The sequence below is a fragment of the Sciurus carolinensis genome, chromosome 4, assembly GCF_902686445.1.
Source record: "Sciurus carolinensis chromosome 4, mSciCar1.2, whole genome shotgun sequence".
Classification (NCBI taxonomy): Eukaryota; Metazoa; Chordata; class Mammalia; order Rodentia; family Sciuridae; genus Sciurus; species Sciurus carolinensis.
Window position 1 is genome coordinate 5,607,534 of NC_062216.1, and position 25,532 is coordinate 5,633,065.

The 25,532-nt window shown below is 45.7% G+C and overlaps 2 protein-coding genes across 2 annotated transcripts; both read right to left on the minus strand.

The window, feature by feature from the left end:
• Positions 1 to 278: 278 nt before the first annotated feature.
• On the minus strand, positions 279 to 8,908 carry LOC124982621 (sperm-associated antigen 11B-like). Its single transcript, XM_047549570.1, has 3 exons — positions 4,305 to 8,908; positions 3,679 to 3,828; positions 279 to 2,325 (listed from the first exon to the last, which is right to left on the minus strand). The coding sequence occupies exons 1-3, from the start codon at positions 4,363 to 4,365 to the stop codon at positions 2,192 to 2,194; spliced, it is 345 nt and encodes a 114-aa protein (XP_047405526.1). The 5' UTR covers positions 4,366 to 8,908; the 3' UTR covers positions 279 to 2,191.
• Positions 8,909 to 21,221: 12,313 nt separating this feature from the next.
• LOC124982620 (beta-defensin 106A-like) lies at positions 21,222 to 24,331 on the minus strand. Its single transcript, XM_047549569.1, has 2 exons — positions 24,266 to 24,331; positions 21,222 to 21,472 (listed from the first exon to the last, which is right to left on the minus strand). The coding sequence occupies exons 1-2, from the start codon at positions 24,312 to 24,314 to the stop codon at positions 21,318 to 21,320; spliced, it is 204 nt and encodes a 67-aa protein (XP_047405525.1). The 5' UTR covers positions 24,315 to 24,331; the 3' UTR covers positions 21,222 to 21,317.
• Between the last annotated feature and the right edge of the window lie 1,201 nt (positions 24,332 to 25,532).

The following is a 25,532-nucleotide window of genomic DNA, read 5'->3' on the forward strand; positions in this document are numbered from 1 at the left end:
GTGTGCTTCTTCCAGGACTACCTTCCATTCCCCCAGATTTTCTCCAGTCTCATCTTGCAGAATGCTACCATTTCAGGTCACTCATTTCCAGCCTTCCTTCTTCTTCTCCTCTCCTCCCAGATTTTCCTGTTTTCTCTACCTCTCTTTAAGTTATCATCTGTATTAGTCAGGGTTCTCTAGAGGAATAGAATCAACAGGAAGTATGATAATTAAGAGGGGATTTATTAGATTGGAAAGAGTGGAAGGAGTTATTTAACTTTTAACAATAGTAGGGGGTTGGAAAAGGTGTGGAGAATTAGTTATTTTAATATATTGCTAATGAGAGTATAAATAGGTATCCTCTCTTTAAAGGTCAATTTGCATATGTGTTAATATTTTACTCACACATACTCTATAACAGTGTCAATTCTCAGTATCTGGAACATTTTCTTACAGATTATTGAAGAAAAATGTCTATTAAATTGCTTTCAACATTGAAAGATTAGTTGGCTTACACGACCAGGAGATGGATAGTTCACAGTGGCCGTCTGCAGGCTGGAGAGATGGAAGAACCAACAGCTGCACAGTCCAAGAGGCAGAAGCCCCAGAATGAGAGGGATCAACAGTGCTACCCGAGACCAAGGCTTCTGGAAACTCCCTGGAGAATCACTGACAGTGTCCACTTTGGAAGAGTCAAGAAGCGAGAGTCTGGTATCCTCAGATGATTGAAGCAGCGATCATGGACACGTTCAAGAAGAGTTGAGCTTGTATCTGAATCTGCTTCCTTGTTCTTCCGACTTTTATTCCATCCAAGCCACCATCCTATTGGGCAGCGCTGCCCACACCTGGGGAGGGTTTCCACTTTAGTTCACTATCTCACATCCCAATCATTCCTAGTCATGCCTTTGTGGACACACCCAGAAGCTTCTTAATCATCAACATCTCTTAATCCAATCAAGTTGACAATTCAAATTAACCATTACAGCATCCTTCAACATAATGCCTCTTCTCCCCCAGAAAATCGTCTCTAATGATGGATTTGTTACCATCCACAAGTGAAGGGCCTCTACCTGTCTGTCTCACCTGCTCCTCCCTCCTTGGGTTCATGTACTTCTCTTCAGCTCCTCATTGAACACATGTGAATGCCTTCCATTCCAACACGTCTGGAGCCAGCCCCACTCGGTGCTCCTAGAGTTGTGGGTAGCCTTGCTCATGGTCTTTCCTGTCTTCTTGCCATTCTTTCTTTGTCACTGGACCTGTAAACTCCTCCTTTTTAGAATGCCCTTGCTGTTGTCTTGCTAGCTTCCATTATTTCTACTTTAGCATGCTGGGTCTACCTGAATGCCAGATAAGACCATCTCCTCCCTGGTCTTTCTGCCTCTAATCTTATGCTTTTCCAGCCCATTCCAAAATCTTTTGTTAGAATGAATGTTCAGAAATGGAAAATTTGATCATGTTGCTCTCTGGCAGCACTCGACAGCCTTCTCTTGTCTTGGGATCTTCAGTGTAATATCAGCTTGCCTTGAAAGCGTCACGCCATTTCCTGCATGATCCTCAGCAGCTACTCTGAATTAACCTCTCTCTTTACAACTCTGCTGGGCTTCTCCCTATTTACTTCATGGCTTCACGTCTCATGCCTTTCTATAACCTGTACCCTCTACTTGGAAGTCTCTGCCCCTCTCCCAAATTAATAAATTCCTAATCATCTGCAAGTTCTTCTTAAGTTTCCCAGGAACACTTTCTTAATTCTCTTCTATTTATTTGCTGTATGTTTTTCTTAGCATCTGTCCACATTATAACATAGGCAGTATTTTATTGTTTTTATTTAGGTATTTGTTTCCCCACATCTTCTTCATGTTCCTAATTTACAACATTTCTCAGTGCCTAAAGTCACATAGGTACTCAGAAAATATTTATTAAATAAAAGAACACATTATTTGATGCTTTTCCGTGAAAGTTTATTACATCCACATCTACCAGCACAAATCATGATTTTGAAGATGTCATACATCTCAAGCTGTTACTTTTTGTAAGGTTGTCTTTTGTCATTTATTTTGCCACAATAAAATGTTTATGTAGTCCGTCATGCATGGCAGTGCCTCAGTTCCTCTCTGCTGAGATACTTCTTCAAGAAACACCTGCATGTGGGTTGACCACAAGGCCAGGAGAGCAGACGGTGGGCAGAAGTCAATCAGTTTCCATTTTGGTTACATCAGTTCCTGTGTAAACAGCAGGCATCTTTCTTTTTAGAGCAGTAGCCTACTTGTATTTCCAAATAATTACAATATTCTTGACAGAAGCCCTCACTTTTCTTGCAGTTGACAACTTTGAAAGCTGGTTCAGGTTCTGCATAAAAAAATATCCAAGTTAGCCTCTTAAGATCGTTTCAAGAGTTGAATGGTGGCTATTTTAGCTCTTTAGGGTATGGTGGGGGATGGCAGTGGACACAAAACATCTTTCTGTCACCACAGTTTCACATTCTCAACTATAAAAACTATAGACCTATAGCTCTGTAGCTTCTGGGTCTCCTCAGCTCTCTCACTAGCCAAGTGGGGGTAATGGTCCTGTTTCAGGGAACACCGTTAGACTAAACGCCTGGTATGGCACATGTTTGTAACTGTGGTGTTCTCCCTTTCCCTTTCCTTGGAAGGAAAACCAGTTTAGTAAGTCCTCTGAAACTAAAGTCCACTTCCAGAGAGATTGAGGCTCGGATAAAGCAGAAATTAAAGTTTATGGGCTTTAAAATTGTTGGATTTACCAGCAATTCGCCAACACACTCTTGTCCTCCTCGTCCACTGAGCTTCTGATCTAGCTTTTCCTGTTTCAGGGTCGGCAATGAATTTGAGAATAGGAGTTGCCCAGAAACGACTGTTTCCTCCAGGTCTCATGGATATGCAATGGGTCCTGGGCAGGGAAGGCCCTGGAGACAAACCAGGGGCTGTCTAGGAGAGTCCAAAAGAGTGGCCGGGCTTGTGGTTCCATGCCATTTCCTGTGTTCCTCCTCACTCAAGTAGACTGGCATATGGTTGTTCTGTGTCCCCATCCCCAGGGAAGATTCCCTGAGCTCACTTCACACCTGGCACTCAGCCGGTATCCAGTAAATTCCTGTAGAGTGAATGACCTCTGAGGTCAACCTGAAGGAGGAGAATGATCAATCAATATTGTCTCCTCTGGTTACTGCATGGCATGAACTCAGAGATTACAGAAGGAGCCTTAGATCATTCACCTCCTGGTCCCACAGTATGCCCATATTTCGTGAGGCCCTCAGTGATCCAGCCCCAGAAGAGGCGGTAAGACCTCCATGACCCACTGTGCATGGTGACACATGCCTACAATCCCAACAACTTAGAAGGCCAAGGCAGGAGGATTGCAAGTTTGAAGCCAGGCATGGCAACTTAGCAAGACGCTGTCTCAAAAAATAAATAAATAAATAAAAAGGAGGGCTGTGGATGTACTTCAGTGTCAGAGTGCCCCTGAATTCAATCCTCAGTACCACAAATGTGTGAAAACACACACACACACACACACACACATCTCTCACGGCCTTCCTGATAGGCAGTACAGACTGAGCTACACACACCGTCTCCTCCAAACCACTACTGTTCACCAAACCCATCCACACAGCCACCTTCCCGTCTCATTCATTTGGCGTTTCCCAAGTGACGACGAGCTCATCACACTCCTTTGCACCTGACTTACCCATATAAGGGGGAGTTCGCGGTTCAAAGAGACGCTTTACATGGTGATGCCGCACGGGAGACCCATCTGCGCCTCGTCCAGGAGTGCCCCCCTTGGGGTCACTGGGAACCTCAGTGCCCGAGTAGTTAACAGAGAGGGCTCTGGGCAAGCCTATGAAAAAGGCAAAGGCACAGCAGAGTGTGTTCAGTGCTCTCTATTCAGCAACCCATGAGGACAGTGCCCCCTAAGGGGTGGCGAGGGTAGGTGAAGAGATGGGTAAGGTGGGAGCGTGCCAGGTGGCACCTGAGCACGTGCATGTGTACTGAGGGGAGAAGAGAAGGGTGCTGTGTGAAAAGTCTTTGTGCAGGGACATCACAGTGCACTTGTCGGGGTTCCCTAGACCAATGTCCTTCTCTATAAGGGGCAGAGGAATGTTACAGAGATGAGAAAACAGAGTGAAAGGAAGGACCTCCTCACGAGGGAAATCAGGGCCATCAGCACATTCTAAGTGTCTGAGAACCCATCTCAGACTTCTGCTCAAAAGTCCCGTCAGGAAAACGTGCTCCTGGGACTTGGGTCTCGCTGGCCAGCCTCTGCACAGACTTCTGCAGGGAGATCCTGGCTCCCAGTCCACCTTTCTCTTTTACCTGGAAACAGCAGGGCCACAAGGAGAAGGCTGATGAGGGGAGGGTGGAACTGCTGAGCCATGTCTGCCGCAGGGACTGCAAACTGCAGGGCCCCGGGGCGGGCAGGCGGGTTCCTTTATAGAGCCCGCCTGGTGAGTGGGCTGGGAGCATGGGAGCCAGGCGCCAGACTCCTCAGTCACAAAGTGCACGGGAGGACACGTTACATTCCCACTGCTCGCAGAACAGGCACTCGAGTCCTATATTCTTCACTCACCTTTCACCTTGGGTGGGTGTGATGAATCAGAAAGAACAGAAGGACTAAGGTGGGAGGAGGATGAAAGGCATGGAGAGGCGGAATAAACATGCTGTTATCGTAAAACCCGGCTCCCAGCTAGCTCGACAGCTGCTGAAATTCTTGGAAACCAAGATATGAACAGGCTGCCAAGTTGCTTCTCTGCTGTCTGCGGAGCACACTTACCTTAGCGTGGAAAATCATGCGTGAGGGCATCAACCAGGTCAGGTGTGACTTGCCTTTAGAAGCGGTCGCTTACCGAGGGTCTGGAGCTGTTCCAAAACATTAAAAATCTGCATGCCGGGTCTTTCTTCTCCCCGTCTTGAGTCTCTCTGCTTCCTTGTTCTCTCTCCCTCCCTTCTCTTTTCTCTCCCTCCTTTTGTTTTAATTTAACCGAGTCTTCCTTATTTTCCCTTCCTCTTTTATTCTTCTCTTTCTTTTTGGCATCTTCTGTTGATGCTCTTGGGTCCAATTTGATTCTACTAAGAAACAATTCAGCAACCGAGCCTGAGTTTTCTCTTGCTACCATGACAGCATAGACTCCAAGGAAATAGAGATGCTCGGGGCTAAAGGGAGAGGAACCAAATTCTTTTGGAAAAGAGTAGGACCTCCTGGAAGTAGAGAGTGGAAGAAGCCAATGGAGGATAGGAGGGAGGGAGCCGAAGACCAGAGAGGTGGCATAAGGGGCGATAACACACAGCTGGGGAGGAGAAACCAGTCCTAGGTTCCACAGTGCAGCAGGGAGACTATGGTTTACAATAATTGATACATATTTTATCAAGAAATAGACAAGAGGCGTTTCAGGGCTTCTAATGCAAAGGAATGATGGACGTTGAAGGAACTGGAAATGTTAATACCCTAATTTATACATTATACACTGTGGATCCAGGATCATGTGGTACTATATAAACACACCACTTTGTGACCATTAGAAAACAAAACGGGAGCTATTCCTGGTGGTCACAGGCAGAAGAACAAGTGTAATTTTTCACAGGAAGGGTTCCTTTTCTCTCTGCCTGCTGCTTTTATTCTTTTTGCCTAAATTCTTTGCACTGAAAAATGTGTTGGCCCCTTGCCAGCCCAAGGGGGATTCAGTCCTGAGGCAGCTCCACCCTGGCCACACCTGCTTTAACCCTACTGTGCTGTCAAGACCAGGGCCTCACCTGCTCTGTCCTAGAGAGCTTGTGGCCCAGGCAAATGAGTTCCTAGCACCCTCGTGAATTTGAGAGCACATTACCATCAAATGTAAGAATGAGAAATCCACAGGGAAATATCTGCCTCACTCTTCGGTGATTCTTGTCCAGGGTAATTCTGTACTGGAAACAATGAAATAGATTAACGTGCCTTTGCTTTGGTACAGTCACGCTGATAGGTAGAAGCCAGCAATGAGCAGGGAAAAACCGGCAAGCTCAAAGTGTTCTTCACGTTAGGGCCCTTCTTTAAACTACTTTCAAAGTTGCGAAGGAAACAAAGGGTGGTAGTTAATTTGTAGAAAATAAACAGAAGAGAAAGGAGTTAACTGGGAAATATGTCAAGAAAAAAGGATTAATGGGACTAACTTTTGACGGGGCCCATCGATGTTGGTGTAAAGCTAGGAATTAGGAGTCTAAGCATCTCCAACTGTCTGGGAAGGAAGATTCCTTCAGTAATGCAGGTGCACTCAGGTTGACCCCAGTGCTCACATTAACATGGGATTCACTTGTTGATGAAGCCCACCCCACTTCACTGGATGGCCGCCATGACGGTTCTGGAAAGAACCAACTAAGGTCGAGAACTTCAATGGCCAATGTGAAGGAGGAGTTGGACACCTGACTGGCGAAGAGTATGAAAAGTGATCCCCAGTTCTCCCGGGGAGCATCAAACTGTAACAAAGATGAGGACAGGGTTGTCTCCTCTGTCGTTCTCTGCTTGGACACAGCCCATTCTCTCCCTTGAGAGTGCTTTTTGCTTAAGCCTCACTTTTTTTTTGCTTTATTTTCACCTCACTTTCACTTCTAATAAGGTTCTCTTGCATGACCTTTGGTGTTTGACTTTACATCTTCTTTCATCGGAACACAGGACGCTTGGAGTTCCAGCTCCCTGCTTTCCTGTGACAATACCAGAGAGTCGGGCAGTGCACCTTGTGCCCCTTTGGTGCTGAGGGTGAGTTTCTTCATTGCTATACGCACACAGGACTTAGTTGGATGGGCTGCAGTTTCAGAGTCTAGCCCCTCTAAAGAAGAGTGAGAGGGAAGGAGGCCAGGGGCCAGTGAGCAAAGCCTGGGGTTCTTCAGGGTACAGACCCATCTTGTTTTACCTGGTGATGAGACAGCTTTTCTTTTTGCATGTGATCACCTCCCCCCTACCTGGTGGCACTGATTAAAGTCTGCAGAAGTCCCTTCCTTTGCTTTACTGATACGCTGGGTAATGTGAGGTGGACTTTAGGAAGACATTATGCTGAAGTCAAGAAAGGAGTCAAAACATATTTTTAATATGGGGCCAGAAGCTGGATCTGTACTTGAATGTGTTTTTTAGCAGGAAGGCTGATTGCAGATGGGGGGATCATGGTACAAGCTAGTCAAGCAACCTTCTCAAGGTGACAGCAACTGGCAGAGACCCAAGGTTTCTGGTCTGTGGACATGCCATGCCAGGTTTTCTCTGACTTGCACTGGAGGTGTGGGGTCTGGGCCTGATCTGGCTCAACAGTCTAGCCCACTTTAGGAAAGTCACGAGGCTGTCTGAGCCTTAGTTTCCACATGCCTGATTCAAGAGCATATTGTGAGGTTCAAAGAGACCATGAATGTGAAAAGCACTTTGTAAAATTGGAAGTATGAGAATAATGAAGGGACCCCAACTCAGCACGAGAGACCATATAAAGAGGCTACATCAACCTGGAACGTGTTCTGCACTCCACCTTTGGGTGCTGTTCCCTGGGCGTTAACAGGTTCCTATTTCTATGTCATAGCAGTGGTAAGATACAGAGGTCTGTCCAGATGCGTAATCAATCTTGCACAGTATTTTGCAGGTAGGTTAGCAAGTATACGACTCCACCCAGGCAGGAGGCCTTGGAGACCACCAACATAGTGTGTGAACCTTGTAGAATCTTCCAGGAAACCAATGCTTAAATGACACTTATGAAACAACCAGGATCATCTGAACACTGATGAGTCATTGAATTTTATTAAAGAAGTAGCATTTACTTTTTTCCTTTGTTGGTAATAAACAGTCTTGGGATTATAGTTTTGAAAAGTCTTTTACTGTGAATTCTAAGTTCCAAAATATTTTTAGAGGGACAGCCAGGAAATCCTGTATCATCCTTTGAAATAATCTAGGAGAGGAGAGCTGACAAGGGACGAAACAGCCTGACCACCTGGTGAAGCTGGACAGTGACTGTGTGGAGGTGCCCTGCACAGTTTGGGGCACAAAGAACACAACCTGGCTTGATTTCTGCTGCTAAAATGTGAGAACCAGGTCACTTTCCTGGCCTGGTAGCTCCACGTGACACTGTGCACATCCGCGAGGAGGCACGGCCCATCACCGTCTTTCTTGTTTATTTCAGTGGCTGTTGACACTCATTGTTTTGGCACGATGACACTCTCACTTGTCGGTGCAAAACATTTCCTCCTAAGCCACTTCTCACCCTGGAATACGGTTTGGACAGGAGAAGCTGCTCAGCTGACTCACTACCTGCTTTCTGACCTGGTTTTTAAGATGGTGAGCAGGAAGCCTCCCGCGGACCTGGCTGCAGAGCTGCCCTCTGCTGCCCTCTGCTGGATGTGAGGCTCCACAGGCGCCCCTTGGTCAGCCCCTCAGCTCACCAGGGGTCCCTCGGGCTTCTCATCCCAGTTCATCTCTTTCGTTTTCGTTCCCAGAGGTCTGCGCTTTGAAATAGTCTATTCCGGACAAGAGGCACTTAATATTGATTTGATTTTCATCCTAATTAACAATACACAACTGTTAAAGCAAATCTAATCAGAAAAAGTAAATCAGTATTTTCCAGATAAATTGGTATTTCCAGAAAAAAAAAGTGATGTTTCGCGTAGTCTTACGGCTGATTACATAGCAATATACGTATCTATTTTGTTCAGCTTTTAAAGTGTCAAAACTCAAGGTCAGCCTGCCTCACATACTCCCTCATCAGGTGCAGAGAGGCCTGTGGGGCTGGGAAGGCTTCCAGTCTGTTCCGCTGCTTCCCCTGCTGTACTTCACACTGAGCAGCAGCTCAGCAAACCTCATTTGATGACTGGATCCGGGGTCTCTCCGGGGACCTCCTTGTTTTGGGGTCTGGGGCAGGGAAGACAGAGAGGTTCTGTTGCGGGCGACTCTACCTGGCAGCAGCACTGGGTGCAGAGTTTTATATTTAATGAGCAGTCTGTTCACATTTCCATGGTTTCAAACAGCATGGGTAGGTGTTAGGACATCTTCCAATTTTGTGTTCCTGTATTTTACATTTCCTTCGGCATCGAGCGGTCCCGTAGCCACATATTCTGTCTCTCTCAAGTTCGCTTCTCACTAGGCAATAGATACATCACCGTGGTTAATTGTGCTCTAGGAGGAAAAGGCCAGACTTGCAGGAGGGCTTGGGGGAAGGGCTGCAATGAAGCGCACAGACAGCTAGGACCGCTCAGGAGGACGAGTGGGCGGCTTCCCCAACACCCACCCTGACCCACTGCCCTAGTGATTGACATCTGCTCCCCGTGCAGCATGATTTCCTTTTTAAATACAAACCCGTGGTGTCGCACCCCTTCTTACAACCCCCACAGAGCCCCTTGCCAGGTCTACAGGGTCGCCTCAGCTGTCCTGGGCCACATCCTCAGAGCCATGCTGCTTCGCTGTGGCCTCCCCTCTGCCGTCGTGCTGCCTGGCTCCCTCCCCGTGCTGGAGCTCTTGGCTCTCTCCTTGCCTTCATCGTTTCTCCCCCGGAGGGTCTTCTCCCCTTCCTATGAGTGACCCCTCTGAGCCTTCATCTCTGAACCTAAAGACCCCAATGCAGGCAACTTCCACTTCCTCCCCGGGAGGCAATGCCCAATCTAGTTTTCCCCACATGCTTTCATTTCCCCCTTTTTTTGTTTTTTGTTTTTGGTACTGGGGACTGAACCCAGGGGTGCTTAAGCACTGAGCCACGTTCCCAACCTTTTTTTTTTTTTTTTTTCTATTTTATTAGAGACTTTCTTGCTAGTTGCTTAGGGCCTTGCTAAGTTGCTGAGGTTGACTTTGAACTCGTGATCCTCCTGCCTCAGTCTCCCCAGTTGCTGGAATTACATGCATGCACCACCAAGTCTGGCTTCCCTTTATTCTTTAACACCATCCGTGCCAAGTTGGAGTTCCACACTTTTTCTTTAATTCTTTTTTTTTCCCTCAATTGAACCGTCAGCCCCCTGAGCGTGGGGACAGTGTGTGGAGGGCTTACCATCGTCACCCAGTACTGAGTGTATCAAGTCCCTGGTGAACAAATGGGTGGGCTGGGATAGGTGTGAGTGAGGAAGACGGAGCCGAGGAGCATCCTGATGACTGACCCTCGGCCCAGAGCTGTTGCAGGAGTTTCCTTACCTGGTCCCGGGTGAGCAGTTTCGAGCCCAGCTACCTCCCAGACCTAACTGTGTCAGCCTGGAGCAGTGCCAGGAGACCTTGAGGCAGGGCTGCTGGTAGAGGAGGGAGCACAGAGTGAAGGGAAGGCCCTCTGTGGAGGGCCCTGCTGGCGTTTCTCCAGAAAGGAGCCTCCCTGCACCCTGCAGGAACCAGTCCAGGGCAGGTGTAGGAGGACCCTCACCCTTGGGAGAGTCTGGAGGGCACAGTCAGGACGGAGTCTGACCTCAAGGACCAGTTTCACCCTGTGCCTTCCCCTCCCCGTCTCTCCATTTTGCACAAAGCAGGAGGGACAGGAGCACCCAGGGATTGCCTGATTGGGGCAGGGTTTTGTGTTCCTCTTGTCCTGGTGAAGGAAACCTGCTTTGCAGTCAGGGTTCTCCAGTCGGGCTGTGGCAGGAACCGAAAAGCAGTCCCACCGGATTCTGTGCTGGCTGATCCTGAAGAGGCGCAAGGTTGGCTGCCCCGCGGTGGGTGGGGGAGCCTCATCACCGAGATCTACCCTCAGCAGAAGCCCGGGCCAGAGGAGAGGCAACGGGGAGGGGCGCAGGGCGACTGCATGGAGGCTGGCCTCTGGCTCCAGGGCTGTGGACCCTCCGGAGCCAGCCACCTCACTGTGAGCAGGAGGGTGGCAGCTGTGCCAGCTGGGGATGGAGGGCAGCAGACAGCGGGCCCGAAAGAGAGTGCCAGCTTCAGTGTGCCCGGCAAGCCCACACAGGCTGACCCTTCCCATGGGATTGGGGCCCAGAGAAGGAAGGCGCTGACACAAGATTACACAGCAGCATCTGCTTTCAAGCTGCAACACAAACTGTCAGAGGTGACAGAACGCAAAAGCCAGAACAGGAGCCTCGCGGCAGGAGGGAATGACTACGGGGGTCACATAGGTTCTAGGGAAAGCCAGATCACACCTGGTCTCTGTCTTCCATCACCAGCTGCCCTCCTGTGCACGCGCCCCCAGGCTTTGTGGGAGTGGAAGGGACCAGAAGTATGTGGAGGTCAAAGTTACCCAAAGCAGGAGCAGGCAGGGAGTGGTGGACACCCGTCCCTAGCCCTCTCCTCCCTGAGCTTCCCCCAGATGCACCCTCAGATGAGACAGCACGGCCACCAGCTCTGCAGGTGCAGCTCTGGTCCTGGGGGTGTCCCTGAGCTGGGCTTTCTACTTGGATGGGGTCTTGGTCTCATGATCACAAGTTGAGGGGAAACTAGTTGTTTCTCCTCCTCCTTCTCCTCCTCCTCCTCCTCCTTCTCCTCCTCCTCCCACTTCTTCTTGATAAATAAATTACTATCACATTTCGACAGACCTAGAATATGGTGATGGTAGAATTTTATACAAGTGCCTGTCGGAAATGACCCAGGAAAAAGGACAGCATAGGAAGAGGGGAGGGCATGTTGGGCACCCTCCTGAGACGCAGAACTCCCCCGGGCATCGTGGGAGAGAGGGTGGGCAGGTGCCAGGGTCAACAGCGCTGCTGACCGTGTTGAGCCACTCTGAGGAATTACTCTTCCTCACTGCTGGAGTGTTCCTTTTAGATTTTAAGAGGTCAGAATTCAACTGGATAATCTCTTAACCCCATTGTTCTATGTGTGCACTTCTAGCAAATAGATGAGTGCGGGAGTCAGGAGCTTGCTGACTCCTAGGTGGCACTTTGGAATTTCCTCAGCGGCATTCCAGACTGCCTGCTCTCAGAGTTATCAATAAGTTACTTTTTTTTTTTTTTTTTTTTTTAACCTGCTGGAACTACTGCATTCCTCTTAACCCTAACATTATGACCTGATAGGAAATGTTGTCAAATTTAGGAGGATGAGGAGGTCCTCTTTCTGTACAGAGCAAAGCTGTTTAGGAGGCAGGTGGAAGAAGGGATCTTGTTTCACAGAATCAACAATGAATAACTGCCGGTGCCCTGGTAACTATGGCTAGTGATCTCCATCACCCAGGGGTCCTGGGGATGCCACCATGGGAGATAAGGACTGTCCATGACGTCTGACTCCTGATCCCTACCTTTCTGTTGTATTTTTCTCCTTGAGTTAGTGAGCATACCACCAGGGGTAGATGCGTGGGCTGCCATTCGCAGTGCTCTACTGTGGACTCAGCAAGGGCAGGGGAGAGTCTTGTGGTTGGGGAAGGTCGCTGAGTCCTTCAGAATCTACCTTTGCAGTCAAGGTTCCCCGACCTCCCGTCCTCTGCAGCTGTGGGTGATTCTGGCTGAGAGTCTCGTTACCTGGAGTGTCTTGGTAGAGGAAGAGAGAAATGGCTACGAGCAGCACAAGGATCCTCATGGTCTAAGGCTGCTGGGGAGAAGCAGAAGCTGGCAGAGGGAGCCACCCCGGGGCACAGGAGCAACTCTATTTACGGGAAGTGGGGTCCTGATTACCCAAGCCTGCCCAGGCCAGCATTCCTCGCTGCACTCGCCAAGACGCCGTGGGAGAGCGCAGCCGTGCTGGAGGAAGCAGAACACCTCAGGTGCTCCTCCCTCTGAGACTGTTGCTTGGGATGACCTCAAAGGCACCTTCAGCCACGACACCCCTGGCTCTGGTGAAGGAACGTTCAGTTCTGCCCTTAAACTGGCTTTGAATTGCTTCAGGCAAATTTAGAAAGGCAGCTGGGGTGAAAGTCCTTCACTAAGATGCCTCTGAAATAAACAGAAAGAAATGATCAGAAAGGGTCAGCAAGAAGGCTGGTGTGGCTCCTGGGGAACTTGTAAATGCACAGGAGTATCTCAGCCCAATTCTGGACAGGGGGCAGGCGGGATGACTGCAAAGGAGACTTTATGGTGGGCTCCTCAAAGGGGCCTGGTGTCTGACCACAGAACACCGACCAACTTGGGGCTCATGGTGAACAGAACAGGAGTAAGCAGAGAGGTCAGAAGGGGAGGGTTTGTCAAAGTGGTGTATTTCCAACAATGGCACCAAATACCATGCAGGTTTACCCTGAGTCCTCCCGGAGAACCTGGGCACTTGGGTTTAAGCCCCACCCCTGCCTACAGACCAAACAGAATGCATAGGGCTTCTGCCATCTGCCCCTTGGGAAAAACACCAGATGATTCTACTTTAAGAAAATGTAATGATACTTTTAGAGAAAGTGAAAATATCCAACTTTTGTGTTGGAGCACAGGCTAGACAAAGCCTAGCAGACAGCACTTGGCTCACACCTTAAGCAAGATTCAGCAGTCAGTGCGTCCTACAGAGCAACCACCTAGAACCAGTGTCTCTTACATGGTAACACGGTAGACAATCAGGGATCCCCCCTATGCCCACGTGGGTCCTCCGGGAAGTGGACAGCACAGGAACTACACAGGAAAACCCTTTTGGGGAATGCTCGTGTGGGACAAAAGGACAAGGAACAACCTTCTGGCCCTGGTGCGAGCTGACACTGGGGCCGGGTTGGGTGCACGGAGAGTCTCAGGCTGCAGGCAGAAGCGCTGCCCATGAGGACCCAGAGCACAGACAGCCCCACAGGTGTGTCCCCTGGAAGCAGCCCTGAGGGACAGTGGCACTCATGTTGAAGTGGCAGCAGGTGGGGGCTGTTAGGCACTGAGTCACAGCAGATGGGCTGGAAGCACCAACAAGCTTCGTGGACAGCCTTGAAGTCGGGTGCTGTCAGGTATGTCCACTGGGCTGTGCGGGGGATGAGATTCCTTTCTGCGTTTGCACCTGTTGGCGCAGGGCCTGGGAGGACAGCACGTTCTGGTTTACTGCGGATGGAATAACAGAAGAGCATTCTTTATCTACTAGCATTTTAGAGAGGAGTGGGAAAACCGTTTTAAAATTCCATTTCCCCTAGACACCAATATCCCTCAGCACAATATGGGTATCAATACTCAACTGGAAGGTACAGCTAGTGCAGCAAAGTAAGAAAAGAAAGCAAAGGCACACATACTTGGAGAGGAAGGATTGAGTGTCTCTGTTCATTTATGTCTGATAATCTATGTAAAAAACGCCAAAGAAACAACGATAACCAGCACACAAATAAACAAAAACCCTGGAAATAATAATCAAGCATAAGAAAATTGTAAGATACAAAATTAAAATTTAAAAAATTGTTTCCTACATACTTTTGAGAAAAAAAATGATATAAAATATACAGTATCATGTACAACAACAAACATCATTGAATTCTTTTTGGGAGGAGATAAATCTGTGAAATAGGTACAAGATCTAAATACAGAAAAATTAAAGTTTTGATAGAAGAAGTCAAGAATTGATGTAAATGGAAGGCCAAAATGTAAACTTAGGCACTTAATTTTAAAGAGTTTATTTACACAGACAGCAATTTATGGATCAGGCAGAAGACCACAAGTGTTTCTTGACTACACCAAAGGGGCCCAGGGGAAACCCTTTATGGGGTGAACGCGGTAATAAAGCAAAGAAAATATTTGCTTGGTTTTGAGACCACTTCAGTGGAAAGCCCCTCGTTAGAGGTTGGTTGGCAGTTTCTATCTAATTGGTTACTTTTTAACCACTTCCAGGGAGTTGGATTTTACTTTGCTTATGTAGGAACCTAGGACACGGTAGCCACCTGAGTCTAATGGCCTCTGATTTAACTATTTGCACAATACTCAGACATAAGTGCCACTGTCTGTCACCATCATGACTGGTTTGTCTTTGTGGCAAAGAGCACGGCAAGGAACTAAGTCACAGCCTCAAGTTTGCTGAGAACACTTACGTGGAGTTCACCTTCAGCTGTTCACGTTTGTGTGGTTCCACAGGCTGTGAGAATATCAGGCAGGACCGCAAACCTAAGCGCAAGTCCCTCGAGAGAATAGCGTACACTAGAGAGGGCCAAGATGGCTCTTGGGAGGATAGCCATCCGAGATGACCAGCAGGAGTCACATCGATGAGGACGCTTAGCCAAGGTCCCCCCAAACCAAACCGACCATACCAGGGAGGTTCCTATGGAAACCAGCAAAGAACCAAAGCGTATTGGCTATAACAAACTATGAACTCTGTCTGAGTCCGGGGCAGTCAGAGAGGAAACTCGCGTTTCACCATATAGAAAATGGAAATCTGGTGATTTTCCCGGTGTGCATGTCAATGCTTCTGGTTAAGACTTAGGATGTCTCCATGACCTGAGTGGCCCACACAGTATCAGGCATGAACGCTGTCCTCAGAAGTTTATATTGAGTCATCCAGATTCTGAGCATAAGTCTTCAGAAACAGGACAATTATAAACAAATAATAAAACCTCAGTTTTGTTATGAAAATCGTACTTTACCCAATTGCTTAATTAAAAAAAAAAAATGCAACCAAAATATGATCTTAAAAGTCACCAGAAACCTGAACTCGTCAGTCTTTTCCACAAATTTCCTTGAAGACAAAACTTGAGACATCTTTCATGAACGCATCAGAGTAAAACAACTTGTGTGGATGAAAAAAGTCTCAAAAGTGGCCAGGACTAAATATCAAATCACAGTTCATTATAATGAAATTGACAAGGAAATTTGTTTGTTTTGAAACGGAAAAGAACCAAAGTAACGCCATTTTGTTCTGACCTGACTCCACTGTATGCTTGCCTACCATGTTTTCCTTCCAGCCTCCTGAAGCTGTGTCTGTGTTGACAGTACAGTGGGACCTTCCCACGTTCCCGACTGTGACCCTGACGTATAACAAAATCACTCTGAAATGTGTCATCAAAACAATTCTCTCATGTAATCAAAATATCTGTCTCAACAAGGTCTTTTTGACCTACATCTGGCTAAATTGTCCTTGTGTTTTTTGTGTTTTTTATCTTTATAAACTCTGTACCACCAAAATGCAAGTGCCAGGAGTTTGTAAGGCTCTAGCCTGCTCCCAGCCACTTGCCTGGCTTGCCATTACAGGGCCTTTTTCTCCCTTAAAATTTGGCTCAGCAAGCATTGTGGTTTGTAATTCTCATGCACACCGTAACAGTTTTGTGCTATAAAACATTTAAGAAAATAAATATAATTATGACTAGTAACAAAAAGTCATATCAGATTTCCTGAAATTCCATGCGATTTCTGGAACACTTATTAGTAATATGTATCCATGCAAATACAGCCAAGAGGATACCTCCTCTCTTGTTGACTATTTCCCATACAATTTGATCCATCAAGTAAGTCTAATTAGTTTAATCTCTCTTTCTTTCTCTCTCTCTTTCTCTCAGTACCAAGGATTGAACCCATAGGTGCTCAACCCCTGAGCCACATCCCCAGCCCTTTTTATTTTTTATTTTGAGGCAGGGTCTTGCTAAGTTGCTGAGGCTGTCTTTGAACTTGCAGTCTTCCTGCCTCAGCCTCTAGAGCCTCTGGGATTACCACTGGCACACAGCTAATATCTTTTTTTATAAGAACACAAAACAAGTTCTTCAAGGTAGTCCAGGGGCCTATCTAGAAAATTCTAAAATTAGTTTGAGGTCCAAATGACACAGTTTGAAGTTTGGTTTTGAGAGATTTGTACAGGGTAGTGTTGCCATTTTATCACATCAAATTCTCCTGTCCATAAACATGGCTGTGTGGTTCCATTTATTTGTGTCATCTTTAACTTTTCACGATGCTTTGAGTTTTCATTGTCCACGTCTTTCAGAGGGTGAGCAGGGCAGTGAGGTGAAGAAAGCAGCTCTGAGCCCGAGCCACATGGGAGCGAGTGACAGGCTCTCCTGCCCTCCACTGATATTTTGACCAGGTTAACTGGGATTCTGTTTGGGGAGAAACGCCATCGAGGTAAGGTGCCATTTTTGTTGTTTATCGAGGGCGCTGTCCACGGGGCTCCACGGCTGTCGCTGTTGTCCTTGATCGCCCGACTGAGAGTGTGTCAGGTTCCTCCACAGAGAGTCAGTCTTTCCCCTTCCGCCCTCTCCCTTGGGGAAGGAGGTCGCCGCCAGCCCTCACATAAGGAGTGGTGAGCTATGCCCTCCTTCTTGAGGCCAGAGTATCTGCATGAGTTGTCTGGAACTCTTCTGTGTAGGAAAGTTGTCTTTTCTCCCTTAGTTGCTTATTATTTATTTATTTATGTCAGAATGAAAAATTACTTTGGGTTATGATCCAATGTTGTCTCATGGACTTGTTGGCCCAAGTTAATTCAGCTTTGGTCACTGGGAGCTTTTTCATTGATTCTTGTGGTGTTTTGACCCATCCCATCATCTTTTGCTAGCTTGTTTAGTTTTGAGCACCTCCATAGGCTATTAAATTGCAAGTTTCCCCGGGCTGGTCTTGTATGCTCCCTAGAGTCGATCATTTTTCCAAGGAGCTCTGGAGTCCCACTGCTTCTAGTCTGTACCTCGGCTGATAGAGCAAGGAAATACGTTTGCAAACTGACCTATTTGTAAACACATATTTATAAATACTCATATATATAACCGTCTGCGTTCGCTAAGCTAAATCTGAATGCATAATGATATCTTCAACTCCAATACATCATCCTTGAAGTCATTTCAACTTTGGCTTGTTTATTTGCAAACTCACATTCTGATAGTAATAAGCTGGGTCCTACCGTCTGTCATTGATTTACTCAATTAGGCAATTCCAATATACATATACAGTAGTATCAAATGGTTAACTTGTGTTCCTATGGGAAACAACTTTACCAACCAGAGTACAGTGGCTTTTAGTTTCTTTTACGTTTAGACTTATGGGTGATATTGTTCCCAAAGTCACTTAGGTCAGCACTTTCTGGGCCTCCTTTAGTGAGATTATTTTAAACCCATGTAAAAGTTAAATTGTTTTCCACATTCTGCATTCCATTCTGAGATCCCTGGCTTCTTAAATGATTCTTAAGTGATTGAGGTTTACTCTGTCCCGCGAAGGTCTCAGGGTTTTCACAGAGGCAGTGTCATGTGTCTCTCATTATTCTGGTCTCACAGGGAACTACTGCACTGTCCTAAACCTTCCGGATGCTTCCATTAGTAACTCCTGGAAACCACCTATCTTGATCCAGCTCCACGGCTGTGCCCATTCCATTCTGTCACTTAATTGGAACCACACAGTGCGTAAGCTTTCTCAGGCTTGTTTGGTTTATGCAATGATATGCATTTCAGATTTATCCATGTCTTTTTATGGTTTGATAGCTCATTTATTTTTATTGCTGAAAAATATTCCAACATATGTATAAACCACAATTTGTTTAGCGACTCACATATTGAAGGATATTTGGTTGCTTCTAATTTTTGGTAATTATGAACAACACTGCTACAAACATTTATGAAATAAGATGTCGAGGACACAAATTTTCAAATTAGTCAAGTAAAATTCCAGTAACCTATGCTTGAAAATTGCATATGCAATTCAATGCAGAAAATTGCAGATGCAATTCAATGCAGATAAGATTTTTTTTCAAGACATGCTATCAAAGTCATTGAATGTCCATAAGGCAAAGTGTACGTACATTCATCAAGTTTCACATCTTATGGGAAAATTAACTCAAAATGGCTCATATATTTTATATACATATATAAATAAATAAATAAAAATAAATGCTAGAAAGGAACATAGGAGAGAACCTTCAACATTAAGGCTAGGGAAAGTGTTCTTAGACTTGACCCAAAATTATACATAAAAAGAAAACTGACGAGTTTGACTTCAAAACTTAAACATTTGCTATACAAATGACCCCAATAAAACACAAGTTATGAGCTGAGATAATATTTAAACCATATATATGATAAAAAATATATAAAGATTTTTCAAAACTCAAGAGTAAACATAAGAACATGCACATGAAACACATTTCCCAGAAGAGGATATACAGTGGCAAATGAGCACTAAAAAGATGATAACCACAAACTTTTAGGAAAGTATAAGTTAAAATGACATGATCTATCAGAATACACTCACCAAAATGGCTAGCATAAAGACAGCAACTTTATTTACATTAAAATAGAATGACTTTAATTTGTGGTAGTGACAATATTAAATGTATTAAATGTTGTCTGGAAGGTGGATAAAGTGGATTACTCTTACATGATTGGTGAGAATGAAAGATTGTACAGCCACTTGGGAGAAGAGTTTGGCATTTTGTTAAACTGAACTTTCAACTACCACAGGACCCAGCAATTGCAGTTCTGAACAATTATCTCAGAGTAACGAAAATTTATGTTCACAACAAGACCCATATTCATAAATGTTAATGAAAGCCTTATATGCAATAGCAGAAAATTGGTAACAATCCAGATGCCCTTTGATGAGTGAATGGTTAAATTGTGGTATGTCCGTATTGTGGGGCGTAACTCAACAATTAAAAAGATAAACAACCTGGATGAATCTCCAGAGAATCGTGCTGAGTGAGAAAAAAAAAAAGTCAATCCAAAATGGTTTGCACAATCTGATTCCTTTTACATGACATTCCTGAAGGGACAAGATTGTGAATGTGGAAGTCAAGTTAGTTCAGCAGCAGTTATAGGAAGGACTGGCTGGAGAATGAGGGTGTGGCCCCCACAGGGTAACACAGGGACTTGGGTGATGGAAATGGTCAGCACCAATGTCAGTATCCTGGCTGGGATATTGCACTATGGTTTGGGAGGATATTTCCTGTTATGGTTTGTTTGTGAGGTGTCCCCCAAAATCTCATGTGTGAGACAATGTGAAAGGGGAAAGGATTGGGTCGTGAGAGCCTTACCCAATCAGTGAATTAATCCCTGATGGGATTAACTGAGTGGTAATCGAAGGCAGGTGGGGTATGGCTGGAGGAGGTGGGGAATTGGGGAGTGGCTTTGGGTCTTTCTGCTTTCTGATCATCATGTGAGCTGCTTCTCTCTGCCACACTCTTCTGCCATGATGTCCTGCCTCATCTTGAGCCCTGAGAAATGGAGCCAACTGGCTATCTATGGATGGAGACCTCTGAAACTGTGAGCCACTAAATAAACTTTTCCTCCTCTACGATTGTTCTCGTTGGGTCTTTTTGTCACAGCAGCAAAAAAGCTGACTAAAACATTACCATTAGGAAAAATTGGATAAAAGATCTCTGTACTTTTTTTGGAAACTTTATGTAAATCTACAGTTATCTCAAAACAAAGTATAAGTAAAAAATTCTTCTCATAAAAGTGTTATCGATTCCAACAGAGTTAAGCACATTGCCCTTCGGAATTGAGAGGGAAGTAAAATAAAATTCATGACACACAAGGAAACAGAGCTGGTTTTTAAGCACAGGGAACATGCTTAAAATAGGGAATCCTGACTTAAACTAGACAGTGGTCAGTCTGTTCATGCTGCTATAACAAAATACTGCAGACTGGTTAATTTACAGCTAATAAGCATTTATTGCTCACAGATTTGGGGCAGGAGGCCCAAGATCAATATACGAGCATATTGGATATCTGGTGGGGACCTGGTCCCTGCTCCAAGATGTGTCCTTGCTTGGCAAGCTGTTTTCAGGTGCCAGAAGAGGCAAGGCACTCCTGTCCGTCTCTTTTACAAGGAAATGAATTTCATTCCTCAGGACAGAGTCGGGAAGACTGAATCTCCTCTTAATATCATGGTGGAGATCAGGTTTCACCATGAATTTTGGAGGCACTCATTCAGACCACAGGCTGAGAGTCAGAAGGTCATTTGACAGTTAGTTCCCAAAAAATGGTAAACAGTGAGTTTGGGAACAGGATCCAGGTCACCAGGGCTACTGAGGATTATAGGGATGTTTCTAATCCTCTGACCATCTGCAAATCCAGTCTTGGAGTTATAGTAGTGGGCAATCCTCATGGAATATTTAACTGGTCCTAACTAAGGGCATAGGCTGAGATGATTAATTTCGCAGTGGTGACCCATGAAAGTCCTTGATAAATATCTACTGATGACAGTACTGATAAATGATGGTTAATGTAACTACATCCAGATGCATGTTTGTCTCTCTACCTATCTCATTCTTTCCCTCTTCCCCTTCTCTCCCTCCTTCCCCTCTCTCCCTCTTTCTTTCATCTCAATTAATCTTGGCTGGAGTCAACCACCTGAGAGGAAGCCAGGGGTTTGTTTGCTTGTCCCTTTTAGTCTGCCTTTAAGAGAAATATCGGATGGCTTTGGGGGCCAATTGCCTTACCACAAAACTTTACAAAAATAAGCCAGGAGGGAGACACCATCAGGATTAGCTAGAGACAGTTTCCCTTCCAAATGAAGCACTCAACGAGCTGATCAAAAGTAATCCTTTATTTCTGGTGACGTGTCTGCTGACGGCAGAGGCCAGAGTGAACAGCAGCAGCTGTGTCCTCCATGCTCCTCTGAGAGCCTAGGTCTCCAGATTCAGTCATCAAATTTAATCTTCCCACAGGGCTGCAGCGTCAGACAGCATTTCAGAGACTTCTGGCACAGAGCCACAAGCTCTTCATTTTTCTTACAATGATCCATGCATCTCCCTTTGAGCTGGTAGCATTTCTCATCAAAAAACGCATTCTCGGCTACATAAGGGAAAGAGCCACCCGGATCAGTTCTCTTTCAGATGTGACTGGGAACCAGGCACAGTCATATACATCAGCAAAGAGTTCGGCACTGTGTTCAGAGAGCCTTATCCTGCCAGGAGGTGAGGTGGCAGGGGAACTATTTTCTGTATGACATTTCTGTCCTTTTTTTACATGGGCTGAACAATCAGGAAGAATCCATTTGTCTTAGATCATTTGTATTAGGCTATGAGGAGGTTTCAGGAAACAGATGCCAACATCCTTTTATCCAAATCTATTAGAGTAATTATCAACTTGTTCCTATAAACTTCTCTAGAGTCAAGAACTACTCTAAGATTGCTACCTGGTGAAAGTATAGCAAGACCTGAGATTGAAGAAAGGGCTCAAGACTAGAGCAAAAAAGGATAGAAAGAAAGAAGAAGAAGAAACAGCAAAACAAAACCCCAAAAGCTTCATGCAGTCAATAGATTGAAGAGGCTGCTTAGGAAAACTTGATCTGGGCCAGGTGTGGTGGTGTACGCCCGTAATCCCAGCAACTTGGGGGGCTCAGGCAGGAGGATCGTGAGTTCAAATCCAGCCTCAGCAATTTAGTGAGGCTCTAAGCAACTCAGTGAGACCCCATCTCTAAGTAAAATACAAAATAGGACTGGAGATGTGGTTCAGTGGTTAAAGGTCTCTGATTTCAATCACTGGTACCCAAAACAAAAAGACTTGATCTGATTTCTCTTCCATATGCCTTCAAAATGTCAGCCATAAAATCAGGCCCTTAAGGGTAGGAAGGAGGAATGTGATGGTACTGGTTCTTAAGTCTCTCTGTCTTTTTTTGGCGGGGGAGGGGTTTGGTATGGGGATCCAATCAAGGGGCGCTTAACCATTGAACTACATCCCTAGCACTTTTTATATTTTTATGTAGGGACAAGGTCTTGCTAAGTTGCGTAGCCTTGCTAAGATTCCGAGGCTGGTTTTGAACTTGCAAATCTCCTGCCTCATCCTTCCAAGCCACTGGAATTACAGGCATGTGCCACTGTGCCCAGCTCCCTAAGTTTTTCTGTTATTTTATATAGAACTCTAGTTCTCACTTTAGCACTTAATTAGTAGCAAAAAGAGCAGCTTGATTCAAGTTAGGACAGACAGCACATCTTATCTGTATAAACATTTTAGAGTTGCCTAATTGAGGTCTTTGCAATTAAGCATCAGATGTACACAGATTGCATTTAATGCCAACATATGAAGGTGTCTAATTCACATTGGGATAAGCTCACAACCAGATGGATACATGCCATCACATGCACCAAGCATTATCCAGCATCGGCACATCTGCTCAGATATAAATACCCACTGTTTCAAGGCCCAGAGAACTCTGGTTCCTGCCGCCAGAGTGGCCTGCATTTTCTCTGCCTTCCTCATACTGCGAGGTTATCTCAGGCTAAGTGTGGAGGACTTTGCTTTGAAAGAGTCCTCATACTGAATCTAATTCACAGAAATGCGGTAGTGACCCAGGAAGCCTCCAGAGGGAGAGAGCATCTGTGCCCACAGGGCTTCTAATTGACCGGCCCAGATACCCAGGTGGAGACTTTGTGCACCTGTGTGTGCGTGTGCACACGTAGTGCGTTAAAAGTTGCTTTAATTGACATACATTAGGTAATTTCATCTTATGCAACCTTGCATTGTGTTCACTAGTCACATCATAAGTCTGAGTGGTCTTAAAAGGATACCTCTGGTCAGTATCTGCTGTGTGCATCAAAACCTGTGTAGTGGGTGTGTCATGGTCCACTGCAGGTCCAGATCCCCATATCCTGAAAGAATCTACTTGCACGGGCTTGTTGCAATATGAACCAGGGGCATAGGAAGAGTTAGCATGAAAATTCTGAGCAGAGTCCACAGGTGATATATCATTGGTTTCTGGCACAATTTGAACTCACTATGACTTCGAGAAACCCTTTCTTCAGGTCCCCAGAATCTGGTACAGGTTGAGCCTTGTACTCTGATTTCGGGGAGACATAGTTGGAGCCATTGCAGCTTCCCAGAAGCAGGAGAACAGGGCAGTGAGTTCTGGTGTGGGAATAAACTCTCCAATATCTTTCATGGAGACAAAACATAGCTAGGCTCGAACCCTGGCTTACTCCTGAACACAGGCATGATTTTTGAGAAGCTGCCTAGTTCTTCTCTGTGTCTATAAAATATATGTAAAACAGACCCCCTCCCCCAAGAAAAGCTTGGAATTCCATTCAGTGAGAGGCAGGGTAGCACTGACTTTGGAGAGCCGCGTCCATTTTTTTATGGAAAGCATTATCATGGTGTCCAGCTCGTCATTTGCTAAGGCAGATCCACAGACATCAACCTGCATCTTGCAGTTCGTTCTGTTGCCACGACAGGCATGAATACATGGTTCCAATCCTTTCCTCTTCCATTTCTTCCTCTCTCCAACTCACTTTTTTCCTATTTTATTTTACAGCTTAACCATACTTTAAAAGGTCAGAATTTTTTATTTTTTTACCCATTTTTTTTTTCGGTTAGTGAGCATGGAATTGTGCACCAACAGGCATCTTTCCTGACTTCCCTAATGTATTCCAACCTGTGACAACGTTTTATGGATGATAATGGAAAATGCAAAGGATTTATAGGAGGTGCATTGGAGGCATTGCCTTCTGCAGCAAATGTTCCCCTGCAGGGCCACCAACCCACGGGTGCCCTGGCACTGGAGGGGTGATCATGCCCCAGTGTTCACAGGGACAGACCCTCTGTCAGAGCCACCTCCTCTGCTCACCTTCCCTCTAAAGATGCTCATTTTACCTGGAGTGAGAAAGAAGAAAGCAGCAAACAGAAAGAGGCTAGTCTTCATGACTTGGAGATTCTTGAGAGATCTGCACCATGTCCAGTGGAAAGTGGCAGTGAACACCCCATTTATACATTTCTCCAGACCGAATGGCATCTTGATCAGTGAGGCTTGTCAGAAGTGAGCGTTTCTGTGCTCGCCAAGTACCATCCACAGATCTCAGTGGGTGTCAATCTGTGGCTTATCATTTCTCCCATCCCGGGAAGTTCCCAAGAAGCAAGATGGGGGTGAGAGGAGAACAGAGCAGGCAGACGTGGATGGCCGAGCATAGATACATGAGGTAGAAAAACAAGATCTGAGACTGCACATTCAGCTTCCCAGGAGACTGTGCTCCTGTGTGGTCTCACGTGCTGGGGTGTGGAGTGGGGGAAATTGACCCTGCAGGTCTTCAGCTAAGAGTGGGTGCTCAGTGGGTTCTAGACTTAGTCTCTGTGCACTCAGCAAAGGGTCTGATCTAAGCACATCCTTCATTATATTTTTAGAAATGTGGATCTTGTGTGCTCCCATTTTATGTGTTACATGCATCCCAGACAACTATTGGGTATTTGACTAAGACTTGGGTTTGTGTGTGTAGTATTTCAATTGTCAAAACATGTATATACATCTAAATATCCTTAGTAACATTAAGTAAAAATGAGTTTAAGAATGAGTTTATCCTCCATGCAGAAAAGCACTCCAAATATTACAGGCTCCCAAGAATTCCATTAATTCTTTTCCTTAATTTGGACTAAACCAGTTATCAATTATGCAGAGAAAGGCCTGAACTACCCACTGTAATTCTTCTCCTTTGGGAGAGAGGGTATGAGATGCATTTCTGTGAGAGGACACGAGAACAGGGAGATAGTTATTCTGCTTCTTCTCGCCCCATTGCAACTGTTGCTATAAGCTGGAATGCCTTAGAAGCATTTGTTAAAAGACAAAACTCTGAAAAGCAACAAATGATCACTGGGTTGCAGAAAGCATAGTTTTCATATATCATCTGTATGAGATCATCAGTTTGGTTGTGTCATATTGATATCAATACACGATTGAATATGGGAAGAGAAAAATAATCACTTTACAGTGGAGAATCAGTGTAGATGCCGCCTTAGCCAGGTGATCGAGGTCAGCACCAACAGCAGTCATCACGTAGAACAGGTGCACCCTGCAACCATTGATGGCCGACGGACACGTCAGCCCCATGCATCCCTCCTTCCAAAGCTTCAACCCCAAACCCTAGGGCAT